The following is a 15,728-nucleotide window of genomic DNA, read 5'->3' on the forward strand; positions in this document are numbered from 1 at the left end:
TCTGCTTCCGGCAACGTTGTCGGAGGTGGTGGCAGCGGCACTGGTGGTCATTCCTCTGCCTAGTGCCACTGCCGCCACCTCTGTCTCCACCCACCTTCGACATTGCCGAAGGCGGAGGCGGAGGTGGGCGGAGGTGGCGGCGGCGGCGCTGGTGGTCATTTCTCTGCCCAACGCCGCCACCTCCGCCTCCAGCAACGTTGCCAGAGGTGGGTGGAGACAAAGGTAGTAGCAACAGCGCTGGGCAGAGGAATGACCACCAGCATTGCTGCCTCCACCTCTGCCTCCGGCCACCTCTGACAACGTTGTCAGAGGTGAAGGCGAAGGTGGTGGCGCGCGGCAGCAGACGACGGTGGCAGGTGGTAGCGGGCAGCGGTAGACGGCGGTACTGGTAAACAAATGGCAAGAAGAAGATGATGAATAGTGTTTCTGCCCTTTATTGATATTATTTTTAAAAAGTTAACCTATTTTTAAATTTTATTTAAAATATTATTTTTATTGATATTAAACCCCAAAAGTTGCCCTTATATGCTATTACCCCTAAATTTTATGGTGTCTTGTCTTATCTTTTTTAATTACTCATTGCTTTTACTTGGTTATATTCATTGCACACACTCACACAAGTTATGGAGAAGGGTATTGATTTAAGCACTCAATTGTATATCCAAGTATTTCTTTCTTATTAGATTTAACATTTTCATCTGATGATGACTATGAGTTGAATATTCACCCAAATATTTGATACAAAGTACTTGTGATTGACATTTTATCAAGTTGCATTGATGTTTGGATTGTTGAGAATACACACAAATGAGTTTGAGTGTTTGGAGACATAAATAGAAGTCCTTGGACAACCAGAATATATAAGTGATGTTAGGTGGTAATGGACGCATACCAAGGACATCCCCTTAAGCAACCAGGATTCATTAACTTGATACATCTTGGATTAAATTTGGAAGAAAAAGGCACAAAGTTTTAGACACAATCCACCCCCTCTTGGGTCAATGATTTGGGCAAAAGATTGCACTTCCCTTTTTCTTGTAAAAAGATTTTGTGATATTTAACTTTTAAAAAATTACCAACAATTCTATGCAACTCACGTCCACTCTTTACCAACACTTCTCTTGTTGTACCTCAGCCCTCTCCTCATTAGTCCCTATACCTCTCTCCAACTCACACACATTCTCTACCCTTCAGGTTTTTCTAAATCGCAAACTCTGCCTGTATGTCAAGGGGTTCCAGTATTTTGAAGTTTGACCACACAAGGTATGCTGTTCAATCTATGTTTTGCCCCGAATTGTCTCTTAAGCTGCACTTGAAGTGATGTAAAACCTCTTCGGTGTATGTTTTACACTGATCTGTAGAAAAGTTACCGTTGAGCTTCGAAAAGTATGGAGAAAAGCCTTGAGTTTTTACAACGATTTTATCAGTGTAATATTTACATAGATAATCGATGTAAAACTTTACTTTTGATGAGATTTTACATTGATTTACTATATAAAACTCCACTCCATCCAAACGCCGACAAATCTAAACTGGAATGAAGTTTTACATCGATCATGATTTACACTCCATCCAAACGCTGACAAAACCGAACCAAGGTAAACTTTTAAATCGATGACATTTTACATCACCTCCAAACACAGCCCTCATAACATATCATCTCTCTAGGGATTTTAATTTTGGAATTCAAATACATTGTTCAGAGGTGCTTTTCAATATGTTCACCTCTTTTATTCATTATTTTTTTTTTATAGGACGATTGAATGGTAATTCAAGGAACTTATATCAATTTATATAGAGAATAGAAATGTTCATTTAATAGTCATTCATGAAGCCACCATTTTTCGGTTGTCAGACTCGAGAAGCTGTCTCTCATCATAGTAATCTGATTGACTCAGGAAGGATGCTGGCTCTCGCTCTCGTCATAGTAATCTGATTATGACTCAGGAAGCGTTCTCAAAGAAGAAGCCCCAAGATATCAAGGATGTTTTGAATGACTCTTCTTGTTTTGTTACGATTTCTCTCTTCCTTGGACAACTTTGGATTTTGTCCTCAAAAAACCATCCTCGCAGCCTTTGCAGCCATGCATTGGCAACATAGAGTTCCCAATGCACACCATCGTCTTCACAGTCTATCCTCACAGACTGTGTGGACGAATTTTTGAGGACCAAATCCAAATTCAGTTTGGACATGTTTCAGAGGATACAGATTCTTTAACAAAAAAAAAAAGGAGTTTCAGATAATAGCTCATAATTTGAATGTCTATGCACAAACAAGATCGACCGTAGCATAGAATTCAATCACATGCAAGCATTTTGAACATCTATTTATTTGATACCACTCTTAGCGTTTTACCTTAAACAAGTATTCCGACCAATCTCGACCATTATATATTACAGTATTACAACCAAAACATGAGAGGGTAACAGCCAAAGGTTTCAAAGAAATCCATTTTGCCTGGCATTCAACCATCCGACGCAGCACAGTTCAAAAAGCACCAATTCAGCAGATTGCCTTAAGACCTTACAATTTCGCTTCTGGATCTCCACATCTCAAACGTCAAACCTTGGAAGTCTTCAAGCCACCAACCCACGGGCCACAGAAAACAAAACTCTTTGAAATGACCAACAAATCTCTAGTTTAAAACAGCATCAGCTGCCGAGCGCTTAGTGTACACGGACTCGGATTCAATCATTTACATGACGCTATGACAAAATTCTGGAGTTTGAATAAACCAGGGATTACATGACATGGTTATTAATATAAACCTTGCATGAGAGACTTTAGAAAACTTACCACCCAGCCTCTCTCTTAAGCTTTTGATGAGACGGGTATCGTAACTCAGACAAAACTGGCTTATCCTCCTCCCTTCCCATATCGAGAATGCAGCAAGGGAAAACAACCCGCATATCACAATGATTCGGGACTAGTGGAAGGTCTAATTCTGGCAGGCATTCTCATATAGTTCTCCAATTTATTTATCAATCCATTTTTCAAGGAATTCCTGGGAGTAATTGACATTTTATTCAATTGGCACTCAAATTCATCAAGATCGAGATCATGCTCATCGAGACTCCTTGTGATGCCACCATCCATGTAGCTTTTGCCATTCCCATCAAAATATTCATTGATATCTTCTTCACTACTGCAGTCTTCGCCTTCATCATAAGTAGTTTTAACCATCGACCAATACACAAAACTTGGTCGGATAAATCTTCACATGAAATGGAATAAATTGTTAAGAAGGCATTCAAAAATAAGCTGAAGGAACATGCAGAAATACTTGCATTTATGTATGTATAAACTATAAAAGCAAATGAGTAATTTTCACGGCTGAACAGAACATAAACATTTATAAAAACATTATATAGGAATAAAAAAACACACCTGTCACATTTTTTTAATAAGCATGGATCAAATGGGAAGAACATGTCAAGCCTTTCCATCCCACCAAAGGCCTTTGATAAATCTGATTCTAACAAGTTGTTAAACAGAAACGTCTCTGACACAGTGAACAGGTGAGCAGCTTTTGCCTGACGGAGGAATTCCTCCACAATGGAGGGAAGACACACCTGTTACAACACAAAACCAAGTTACTGGACTTCAGCAGTTGCTAATACTTGCAGTTGCAGTTGCAGTTTTAGAAAGAATGAGACCTACAATTAGACTATTAGAGTGAGCGGCAGTAAATGAAGGCCTCGGTGCTGAATTTTGAAGGTTCATGCCTCGAATCATAGGTCCATGCCTACATATTTTTTTTATTCTTCTATAGTTCTTTAAGCTAGAATTTCATTTATAATATTTAAATAATTAGATGTTTTCAAAACTGTTTATGAATTATATTTGACGTCAAAAAGTTTCTGTAGTAGGCAATGAACATTAGAAGTCAATGGGATACAATGTTTTCCTACCATAATTAACTAAAGTTCCAGAATAGAAGACCTGGCAACCTGTAAACCAATCCTTTAGGACTAATTTGCAAGTCAGTTTGTCTGATCCTCTGGTATGCAGTGGTTTGAAAGGTGGTATTAGGGTGGGATTGATGTATTTTGTTTCATCTCTATTCTCAGTGATATCTTTCCACCTTGTCTTGTACTCTCTTTTATTCTAATGGCTATCCTTTACTTTCACGGTAAGGTAGAAATACCATAGGGTGAAATGGGAAGTAGTGTCTAGAAGTTGGGAGGAAGGTAGCTTGGGACTAGGAAACATTCGGAAGAGAAATGAAGCTTTGCTGGGAAAGTGGCTATGGAGGCTAGCAGGGGACAGAGATAAGTTGTGGGCTAAAGTAATACTGAGTATCCATGGGCAAGCAGATGATGGCTGGGACTCTGGACTGGTGGCAAGGTCTACTAGAGCCTCTCCCTGGAGATCCATACATGCCATTTTTCCCTCCTTTTTGCAGCACATCAAGTATGATCTTTGTTCTGGAAACTAGGTGAAATTCTGGGAAAATCTTTGGGCGGGAAATATGCCTTTAAAAGACCAATTTTCTTCTTTATTCTCTCTCTCGGTAAGGGGAACCTGTGTCTTCTTTCTTGGTCCCTTCTGAGTCCAATTTTGGTTTTGATTGGGATTTGGGTTTTAGAAGAGGCCTTAGCCTTAGGGAGTCAGAATTTGAAAATGCTTTGGAGTTAATTCAAATCTAATGGGGTGGTTATGGACCTTTCAAAGAGTGATAGTAGAATTTGGACCCTAACCCCCTCTGGTGTTTTTTCCTGTGTCTCTTTCTTTAATTCTTTAGTTCAATCTGCGAACAATATTTTCCAAGCTTTCTCAGTAAAGGAATTATGGGGTAAACTGATTCCTCCGAGGATTGGAGCTTTTTGTTGGGAGGCTTTCTTGGAAAGATGCAATACTTGTGACATACTCCAAAGGAAAAGGCCTAATTGTCTCCAAACGAGTGCATTTTAATTGGGCCCAAATAACCACATTTAAGAAAAGTATCCAAACTCAGAGCATTTTAATCAGGATCAAATTTTTAGTTTTACTAACTATATTATGCCCAATTAAATATTTAAAAGTCATATTTTGCTGCTACCCACTTGAAGCTTGACTTCAAGACACTGGGACCATATATTATCTGTGAAAAACTGTGAACCCAACTTGCCAATACAGTTTTTACATGACATTCTCAGCAAATCATTTTGAAATACAGTCTGAAATTTTTTAATCAATAAATACAGTCTGCATTTCTATAAGATAGAAAACAAAATAACAAGCTGCGTAAAAGGCTTTCACAATGTAAGAAATAAGTGTACATTCACTTGATTGTATTTCACTCTTAAAATGCAGACTGGGACTCATGGCAGGCCAATAAACGTGATTGGACTGGTGACTAAGTGAACAGAAATGATCAATTGATCAGGCACTGACACAATAATACAATGGAACAGGTGACAAAATGCCAATTAGGCTTGGCTTATGGGTCAAACAACTAAGACAATTTGGATTTATTGACTAGCTCAGTAGTACAATATACAAGTCTCAGATCAGACCAAGCTTTTAGGGGGCCATTTCAAGCAAAAACCAATCTAAGGGTCCATTTGGTTCATAGTTGGAATTGGAATCAAAATCCTTTGAAATCGGAAACAGAATGATTTATTCCCATAGTTTGTTTGGTTCAGACAGGAATGAGAATGAAAATTGGAATCAGCAGGAATGAGATTTCATTCCCAAGGGGGGGGGGGGGGGGGGCAGGGAATGCCATTCCAGCAGGAATGGGAATGGGATTCCGATTCCAGACCCCTATTCCTGCGAACCAAGCAGGGCCTAAAATGTCCAATCCAGATTCAGAAACTTTGTTATCCATGATGGCATAGATGTACCTATGTTTATCTTACCTTCAATGGATCCAATTGATGGCGAAATATGGGTTCTAGAGGCATGTGAAGCAGCTGTGATTTCAGACGGTGAGAGTCCATCATTGACCTCATACGGAAGCAGAGCACATACATAATAGCCTGTGACAGAAAGGAATAGATAAATCCTCAGGTTGCATGGATGTATTCATATCTCAAAAATGGAATAGTAACCCAACACTAATGAACTAAAGATGCTTAGTTTTCCAGACCAACTTTAATTGACTACTTGCTTGGCAACATAGAATCAACACTAATCATTAAAATCATATAATGATACATTTACTTCTTTTGAAGAGAAGGCACACAGCTTTTAAAATGATTGGGTTACCTTACAATGGACCACATCCCTAAAATCATGAAGGTCTTACTATGACAGTCCAGAAAAGGAGCAAACATTGCCATCTCAAATCAGTGGAAATAAATTATTCAAATGGTTAGGTCATTGGAGTGGTGTGGACTCTGCCCAAGAATATCCACCTAGCAGGCCAAATATGTGACACCCTAGATCAAGGACCCCTAAAATATGGCCATCCCCAAGTTAAGGGGGTAGGGACCTGGAAGGAAGTGGATAAATACATAGAAGGTGGTAAAACAAATAGAAAATTCAAAGATGAAACTCATGAAAGGGAAAAACAGAAACGGAATTTAACATCATCTTACTAAACATCAATGGGCTAGGAAGAGCATGTTATTGGAGGCTGGAGAGAGAAACCCACCAAATTGACTATTGAAAATAACAGAAAATACAAAACCTTGCATTATGGGGCTGTTGTGCTTTCTCTTTTTATCTCAAAATCCTTGAAAATATAATTGTTTAGAAACACAGTCTTTGCCATGTCTAGTACTGGCCAGTTAGATTAACACATACCTGGCATCCAGAATAAAACACTCTATGAGTTTCCGGATATAAAGTTTTCTCCTCTCCATTCTGAACTTGGCAATATTCGAGGCACCAATCCACTAGTCTGGGAGAAAGTGAATCAAAGATTGAATTGAATCAATAATATTTGTTTAAAAACATCAGAATGATGTTTTAATAAAAGGAACCAAGAATGATAAAAGACCTCTTCAATGTGCTGGCAATCAAGGAGGGTGGCAGAAACTTTCCACGGGATAAATAACTAGCAAGGTAAGCAACAGCACTCATCCTGTAATCAAAAAGAAAAAAACAAAAAAGGAATTGAGAAAGACAAATTAACTCTCAAAACATTACAAATGAATTGTGGAATCATTTTATCACAAAGTGAAACAGTAATAAGAATTTGGTTATGGATATGCAATACAAGACCAAGTAATTGTGACATTTAGTAAAGCAACTACACAAGTACATTGAAATCAAGTTCCAAGTTACCCCATCCATCTCTGATTTTTTTTTTTTTGATGAATAATCCATCTCTGAATTTTACATTATGTTAAAAGCAAATTCCAATTTACCTTGTAAGTGCAGGATGGGTTCTGCATACAAAAATATCAGCAAGAAAAACTGCAAATCTCTCTCCACAATGTTCAGGATCCAACGAGCAGGCATAGAACATTACAAACTGCAGTATGAAGGCAACCATGTATAAGTAGAAGATTGGATGTTACCCTAACTAGTGCATGATTCAATTAAGAGCTACGATAAGAATCCTTTCAAGATGACAATAATAACAAGTCTATCACAAGGAACAAATGAAACAAATGTGGAAATAAAAAAGGATTGTAATTCCTTTTTCCTTTCTATTTTATGAACTTTTACATACTTAACAAAAAAATCAGGAACATTAGCAAATGAGCTGAAGTTTCTGCGAGAATTACTTGGGAAAACTTTGACTTATATGCATTCAGGATGGTTACCCAAAAAGACTGAAGAAGTGTTTCGAACACCTAACTCAGTAAAAAGCATATAGATAGATCAGAAGGCCAAAGGTCATGAACAAGAATATCTGTATTGAAATGCAAGTGACAATAATACACTAATGATATTACCTTTGTCAGACGTTCACCGTCAGCACATGATTTAAGATGTTCACAAGCAAGTACCATCAAGCTATCTAATTTGTCAGCAACTGCATTGGTCCCCAAACTCTGCCTGCCAAGAGTTCCTCTTGGATGCTGAAGAAAAACCTCATTATATTGGTGTTTGCTAATAAACATCCTAAATAAACCCATCCATGCTGGACTACCTAATTTTCACATTGAGTACTTGCACCAGGAGAGACCTGGAAGAAGCCATCCAACCTGACTCTAAAAGACACATGGCACATGTAATGAGTCAGGGGTTCACTTAAATAGAATCAAGGAAATGTCCATAAAAAACCACATTAATAATGTGATCTCGTACATTGTTTGGGTTCCATTCAAGAGTGCCGTGTGTACAACATGGGGGGACAATTGCTTCATTCATTCCTCTCCAAGAACAGGGGTCCCTAATCTTACAAAGCTAAAGTGTACATACAAAATGTATATTCATGCAGAAATCATACCTCAAAACCATCTTTCTCAGCATAGCCTATAATATCATCGACATCTTCTAGTTCCATGTCAAATATCCCTTTGCCAGAGTCTTCTAGTACAATATCATCCCAAGATATCTCCACCTAGAAAAAGTCCACATGGAAAAGAAAATAAATGGAAGAAAACAGTTGCACATTCATCTTTTAGCCAGTATAGTGATATTTTTTTTTTACTCCAGGTGGAGGGGTGGCCATCTTTAAAGCTCAGTTTGGATGGGAGTACAAATGCAAATATGTAGAGTGCAAAACCTTGTATTTTCTATTATTTTGTATGTATTTGCACTGTATATATTTGTATTTGTACTCCTTCCAAACTGAGCCTAAAATTTATTAGCCAACATCAAAAGTTAACTCAGTATAGTAATAGAAAATTCAAGTACTCACATCTAAATCTATAAGCCTGTCCACCAATGCCATTAGCATTGTGCTCCCAACAAACTCTCCAAGTGCACTGCTCTCCAGCCGTAACATGCTCTCCACATATATCACAATCAACTACATGATCAAGTAGATATATATTAACTTACTGATTTACAACAATATTCTAATTAAAAATAATTGATAATGAAATTAAAATAAAAAGACTTGAGTACTTAATCTAGAAATTTGGGTACTCCTCTATAATTTATTTACTTAAGTAGCACTAATAATATAGAGTACATTACAACAAAGTATACATTACAGCCATGCAAAAGGCTGCAAGTTTTAACACAAAGATATATGCTTCTAAATAAGGGAAAAATGAAAGAAAAACCGGCAAGCAAGGAAATTTTATCATGAAATGGGGGAGGAAAAAAATGTCTCACTGTCATTGTGCAGTCAAGCAATATAAAATTATGGAATCTTCCTATCATAAAAATGAAAGTTGTGCTTCTTATCCATCTGTGCATCAGCCAGCTCTCATCTTCCCCAGTAGGTTGACAAACTTGTTCCAAATATCAAAAACAAAATCTGATTCGAGTAAATTATGAAAAATTAACGGACAATATTACAAATAACTAGTAATTCTAAAAATTAGGGAAAGTTAATGATACAAATAAAGAAATTGTAACATATGACAATATGAATTAAACATATGGTAAAGAAAGAAAATAAGCAGTAACAGGGGATAAGTATCATCAATGTTAACATGAATAGGACTTTGAACACTGTCTTATTATTATCCTAAGGTCAATGTATATTTTTTCCTTAAACACAGGAGAAATATGTATACCTTTGAGCAAAGACTGCAAAGTGTTCATGACCACCCTATGCTAAAATGGAATTCAGATCAGTATCAGAAACACAACATATGCTCAAGGCCATAAGCAAAGCAATCCTTCCACCCCCAGACTCAGCAACATAAAATAAATACATAAACATATAAAACAGAAATACAATGTACGCATAATTGCATATGCATGGACAAAAGCAAATACAGTTAAAATAGAGGCATAGTTTGATTCATTCTCATAAAAAACTTTTGATTAGCCCCAACAGGGACGTGAAAAATTATGCAAACAATAACAATGAAGATTCTATGGTTTAGGACTCACAGTTTCCTTGTCAAACATGTGTGGCATTCTCTGGAGAATTATAGGAGTTAACCTCATGGGGGCAAGAGGAACCAAATCAGCTATGTGGCTTAAAGCTGAATGCACCCGATCAAGCACTTCATGTTTTCTTGCAAGACCACGAGGATGACCAAGTAAATCTAAGTAAGATTTGGGTGGCGTGAAGTTTCTCACAAGCATGTCCAAACATGAATCAACAAACTTTCCATTTGAAGCAGCCTGAAATTTTATGATAGTAAATAATCATCATAACAAACAAATCAGACAAATATCATCATAACAATCCCAATCAATATTTCAGCTTGAGCATACTAAATCAAAAGCTACATACCAAAGATATAATTAGTTCAACTAATGCATCCATTACATCAGGTCCATAGTTCCACATACTCATCCCAAAAATCTGAAATGTAACCGAGTGAGAAAACATTCATGAACAGTTACAAATACAAGAAGTAGATATATAAATAAATATGTACACACTTACAGATGAGAGAAGAGATTCATGGTGAATGATGTCAATGTAAGAGATAGATCCTGACAATGCCTTTAAACTTGTCTGGAATACACATATGGGGAAAACACAGCAATAATAATCAGATCTTTAGTTATAAATAAAATAAAATGATAAAACAATTGCAATATCATCAGTTATGATGCATCCAGCAAAACATATGAAACCCAAAAATGTAACCTACCACAAGCATTGCCACCTCATCAGGAGCAAGACGTCCAGTATAGTGCATAACCGCAATCAGCTGGTTATAATGATCACTATCACCCTATAACATTAAACCAGATATTAAGGAAACTGAAAAACCATTAACTCACTGATATGCTTATCACAAATTCATCAAGAACCATGCAGATTACCAAGAAAATAAATTACTTAGATTGCATGTATCATGTTAATTGCTATTATGGTTTCCTAGATCATAATCTCAGTACAAGTTGACAAATAGCATAGCAATGGCTTTACTTCGCAGTCTCCGAGATAGAAAATGAACCAACTAGATGAAGTGATGTATCGAATAAAATCTTTAAAGACAACATGCTATGTAAGCAGATAAGACAGAAGCAGGAAAAAAAAGACAAGAATACAAAAAACAGAATATATAAGATATCTACTGTATATAATATAGGAGAACAAGATATTCAAGTGGTGTCATAAATACTGGGCTATGAGGTTAGGAGATGGCTCCTAGAGTATCTTGGTATGCCATTGGGGGCCAACCCTAGGTCAGAAAACTTTTGGAAACCGGTAGTAGAAAGGTTCACAGAGAAATTAGTTTTATAGAAGAGAAATTACATCTCTATGGGAGGAAGAATTACTCTGATCAGATCCACCTTAGCCAACTTACCTACCTACTTCCTATCCACCTTAAGAATACCAGTCACAATTGCAAAGATTTTGGTAAAAATTATGAGAGATTTCTTATGGGAATAGGGAACCAGGTAATGAAAGAAGAGATCATCTTGCCAAATGGAAACAGGAATGCAAACCTAAAGAATTGAGAGGACTTGGTATTGGGAATCTGACTAAGGGGAATACAGTTTTGCTAGGAAAATGGCTTTGAAGATTTCCTCTAAAAAGAGATAGATTGTGGCACAAGTGCACAAGGTCATTGGAAGCATTCATGGTGTGACATTAAATGGCTGGGATGTATAATTCTACACCTAAATATTATAAATTCATATTCACCAAAAAAATAAATAAATGGCTGGGATGTAAGTTTGGCACTTCATGCTTCTTCAAGATCTCCTTTGAAAGCAATAATAGAGGTATTACTAACCTTTCTGAACTTCACTTGTTTTGATGTGGATGATAGAGTTTTATTTTGGGAGGATCTTTGGATTGGGGATTTGCCCCTTAATCTGCAATTTCCCTTACTATACTCTTTGTCTAATAAGGTCAAACCTATATCTAAAACAATGTTTTAAAATGCGGAGGCGTGACGCGAGGCGTTCCACTACCTAGAGGCGTGAGGCATAGTTCAGAACGCAAGAGGCGTAAGCCTCCTTAAGAGGAGGGGGGTTAGGAGGAGGATGAAGAGAAAGGGGGGACCTCATTTTTTCTTTATTTTTAATAAGCAAGACCCCCCTAACTCAAAAAAAAAAAAAAAAAAACAAATTGGGCTGCATCGAAAAGGGGGTGGGGGGTCTGGGGGGCTTCGCCACCCAACCGAAGGGGCAGGGGGCAAACCACTTTCTTTCCCCTTACATTTTCTTCCCTTCCCTTCCCTTCCCTTTTCTTTCCTTTTCTCTTTTTTTCTTCTCTTTCTTTTTCTTTCCCTTCCCTTTCTTTTCCTTTCCTTTCCTTTCCTTTTTTTTTCCTTTTTTCTTTTTTTTGTTTATATCAGATGTGCATGAGGCACATGAAGCGTACGCCTCTAGCATGCCTCATGAAAAAAGCACAAGAGGCGTACGCCTCAGAGGTGTCAGTGCCTCTGGCATACGCCTCAGAGCGTTTTGGGAGCGCCTCGCTTGGAGGCGCACCTCCAGACGTACACTTCCCATGCCTTTTAAAACACTGATTCTAAAATTGGTTTACTCTCAGAACTTGGTCTAAATTGGGACTTTGGTTTTAGGAGGGGTTGAAGAGATAATGAGTGTGACTCCCATGTTCTCTTACTGTCATAGCTGGAAGATGTTTTCTTGGACAATTATAAAAAAAAATGTTTTTTTTGGAACCTAACTCTCCAAATTGAAGAATTTGGTTCCCCTTGCCAAATGGCCCATTCTCTTGTCTCCATTTTTAACTTTCTTGTCTTGCCATAACCCTTACGGGTAAGTGCTCCTTGGGAAGATCAACACATGTGATGTGCTATAGAAAAGAAGGCCAAATAAGTGCCTCCCTCGTCTCTCCCCATGTGTGTATCCTTTGCAAAAAAAGTGGTGAGACCCTTCCTCTTATTATTCTCCTGCCCCCCCTTTGTCTTGTATTTGGAAATGCATCTGTTCTCTCTATGGTTGCAGACAGGTACCCCACAAGATGTGGTAGGTTTGTTCAACCCCGGTTTCTTAAGGCAACAAAACAAGAGAGCAAGAGTTATGTAGAAGGCAGCAAGAGCAGGGTTGGTATGGCCTGTATGGAAACTTGGAAAGAAAGAAATTAGAGAATCTTTTCAAAGGAGGAACTGATTGAAGTCATAATAGTGAGAACAGTACATTGGGTAAAAACCTTGGACCTTTTTCAAGAATTCTCAACAAATGACATAATTTGATCCTGGCCGAAGTGGCAAAAACAATTAGACTAGCAGAAAGTGTAAGAATGGTTGGAAACCTCCAACTACTAACAAGTTAAAGTTGAACTTTGATGGTAGCTCGTTGGGTAATTCAGGAAGGGTAGGATTCATAGGAACATGAGGTGATTTTAGAAACCACCAGAGTGGTAATGACCCTATTTCCAGGACCAATTGATTTTGGAGATTCAGTACAGGCTGAGATTGTGGCTCTTTTACAAGGATTGAGGCTTGCAGTACAACTTGGAGTAAGGGAATTGGAAGTAGGAGATTCACAGTTAGTCATCTCTTGGTCCAATAAGTTCAGATCATCTCCTTGGCAATACAGACATGCTTTCAGGGAAATTGATATCCTAGCAAATAGGTTCAATTCTATTTTTAGCTAGATAAGAAGAACTGCAAATGGCTTGGCAGATGCTTTGGCAAAACAAGGAGTTCCAGACCTAGTTTGTTTTGGGCAAAGTTGTAACCTGATGTACTTTGGGTTGTTGGGGTGACCTATTAGCTGTTATTAACCTAAGAATCAAAATTCAAGTACCAAAGAATCAGAACCAATTTAACTGACCATGTAAGACTGATATCACAAAAGATAAGAGGTAACTAAGAATGAAAACATAGATTGCGGTTCTCCAGTTTAGTCAATCCCTGTTATGGAAAAATGCTCAATAATTGTGAATTGGTGATAATTTTTTTTTTGATCAATGAATTGGTGATAATTAAAGCTCAAGCTTTGCCATCAGAGGGGGAAATGTTAAAAATAAATAAATAAGAAGTGTCAATTATGTATAATCTAAGATACTTACTTGGGATACTGATTTTAGGGCATCACGGACATGGTAGACCAGCTCCGAATCACTAACATCAACATCTACCATTTCGTAGAATCCAGGTCTGTCAGTTGCCAATTCCACACCCATACTCTCCAATCTAGGTCAGAACCTGTTGGGGTTTAATCTTCTGCCAGTCGACCGGGTGGAGAGAAACGAGAAAATACAATTACAAAGAAAAAAAACACATAAAATATCAAAGAGTGAGCATCACTCACATCAGATAGATTTGCAGAGCAAGAGAGATAATATTAAAAATCAAATTTACATAGCCCAGCTATAATTACAAAGAAAGAGAAAAACAAAGCACCATAAGGATTATAAATTTTGAACTTTTATTTTACTTTTAAGACGCAACTTTAATTTTTAATTATTTAAAATTAATAAAACCAAGTTAAAAAAAAAAGAAGCCGATAGGCCGAGTGAATCAAGTTGGGTGATTTCTGGTATTTTCTTTTGTACAAGTAGTAGCATCATCGCCTAAGCCTTGTCACAACCATAAAGGATCGGTCACTCTTATGTACATGTATACCATAAGAATTTCCCAGAACACAAGGCCATTAGCGATTCTTCAAACACATACCAATCAAAATCTAACTTTATTATATATTACTAATTCGTCAAACACAGAAATTTCTCCCAAGAATCGAGAGATGGTGAAGGAAGCTAACCCAAAGCAATCAAGTAAAAGATAACCCATCAAGAGACTATAAGAGATGCAAGTCACACATACCACCTATGATCTAGAATTCCAAATCCACAAAAAAGGGAACAAAGTATAGGAACAGGACAAGAAGTTATACCGTCTGCTACCTTCTACTTCTACTTCTTCTGAAGACCACCGCCGAGACTTGGGCGTTGGCTGCCACTACCGCTGCCCTTTGCCCTCCACCAGCTGTTGGATCTTGAGATGTAGAAACTATTAACGGGCTGCTGTTACAAGATGGCCTGCTATGGAGACTTGAAAATTCCAACTACCATGCATTGCCTAAGAAAGAAAAAAGAGATCGAATGAAAGATTAGGGTTTCCCTCTCTTCAGCACGAGGCGGGTTAGGATTATGTAAATTGTAGACTACCCGCTTCCCCAAACCTTCCGATCCGTACCCGCACCAAAACTCATACCGGCTTGGATATTTAGAATCTAAACCCTTTTTCATATAAACAAATGCAAAACCCTCTCCGGCTTTTACCCTCTTATATTCAATGGTAGGGGCGGGTTGGCCTTAAAATGTGCATTTAATTTCCTATTATTTTGTATTATATATAAACAACAAATAAATAAAATAACACAAACAAACAAAAACAAATTGTAATTATATGATTAAGATATATAAAAAACATATAAACTAGCAATAATGCATTCACATAAAATTCTAAATATTATTAAATTCAATATCTAATACATAAAGTTTATATGCTTTCCAACAATACGTAGGTTAAAAAGGGTTGGATTTAGTCTAATATCGTACCCTACTCAAACCCATATGAATTGTAAAATCCCAAAAGTTGTCCCTACAACAAAACCCTCGTTGAAGGAAAAAAAAAAAAAACATTGGGGTGGGTACCCACTAAATAACGTAAAAATTGCCATCCTTAGGATTAGATAGTAAAATTCTAATTCTATTGACCATTAATAAAAATGGGGCATTCATCAAAACTCCCTGATTTTAATTTTCAAAATTACCCCTCACTATAATTTTTATTTGCTTTACATTGTTTAAAAGTTCATTAGTTTTTGTCTTGAAA

At 37.3% G+C, this 15,728-nt stretch overlaps 1 protein-coding gene across 4 annotated transcripts; it reads right to left on the bottom strand.

Moving 5' to 3' along the window:
- Window positions 1-2,305: 2,305 nt before the first annotated feature.
- LOC104608523 (uncharacterized) lies at window positions 2,306-15,152 on the bottom strand. 4 transcript variants are annotated; one of them, XR_016076188.1, is made up of 17 exons: window positions 14,795-15,151; window positions 13,958-14,111; window positions 10,611-10,694; window positions 10,400-10,471; window positions 10,244-10,315; window positions 9,895-10,131; window positions 8,744-8,854; window positions 8,330-8,443; window positions 7,833-7,958; window positions 7,662-7,730; window positions 7,299-7,405; window positions 6,929-7,012; window positions 6,733-6,829; window positions 5,844-5,963; window positions 3,388-3,572; window positions 2,797-3,214; window positions 2,306-2,718 (listed from the first exon to the last, which is right to left on the bottom strand). XR_016076188.1 is itself a non-coding variant. In XM_010274553.3 (16 exons), the coding sequence occupies exons 2-16, from the start codon at window positions 14,069-14,071 to the stop codon at window positions 2,911-2,913; spliced, it is 1,896 nt and encodes a 631-aa protein (XP_010272855.1). In that variant the 5' UTR covers window positions 14,072-14,111; window positions 14,795-15,152; the 3' UTR covers window positions 2,306-2,910. The 4 variants fall into 4 exon arrangements, 2 of the variants coding, with proteins under 2 accessions (XP_010272855.1, XP_010272854.1); XR_737107.3 differs by having other exon boundaries at window positions 14,785-15,151; XM_010274553.3 differs by having other exon boundaries at window positions 2,306-3,214; window positions 14,795-15,152.
- Window positions 15,153-15,728: the final 576 nt, after the last annotated feature.

The sequence above is a fragment of the Nelumbo nucifera genome, chromosome 5 (assembly GCF_055504915.1).
Source record: "Nelumbo nucifera cultivar China Antique chromosome 5, China Antique-T2T, whole genome shotgun sequence".
In the NCBI taxonomy this organism is placed as follows: domain Eukaryota; kingdom Viridiplantae; phylum Streptophyta; class Magnoliopsida; order Proteales; family Nelumbonaceae; genus Nelumbo; species Nelumbo nucifera.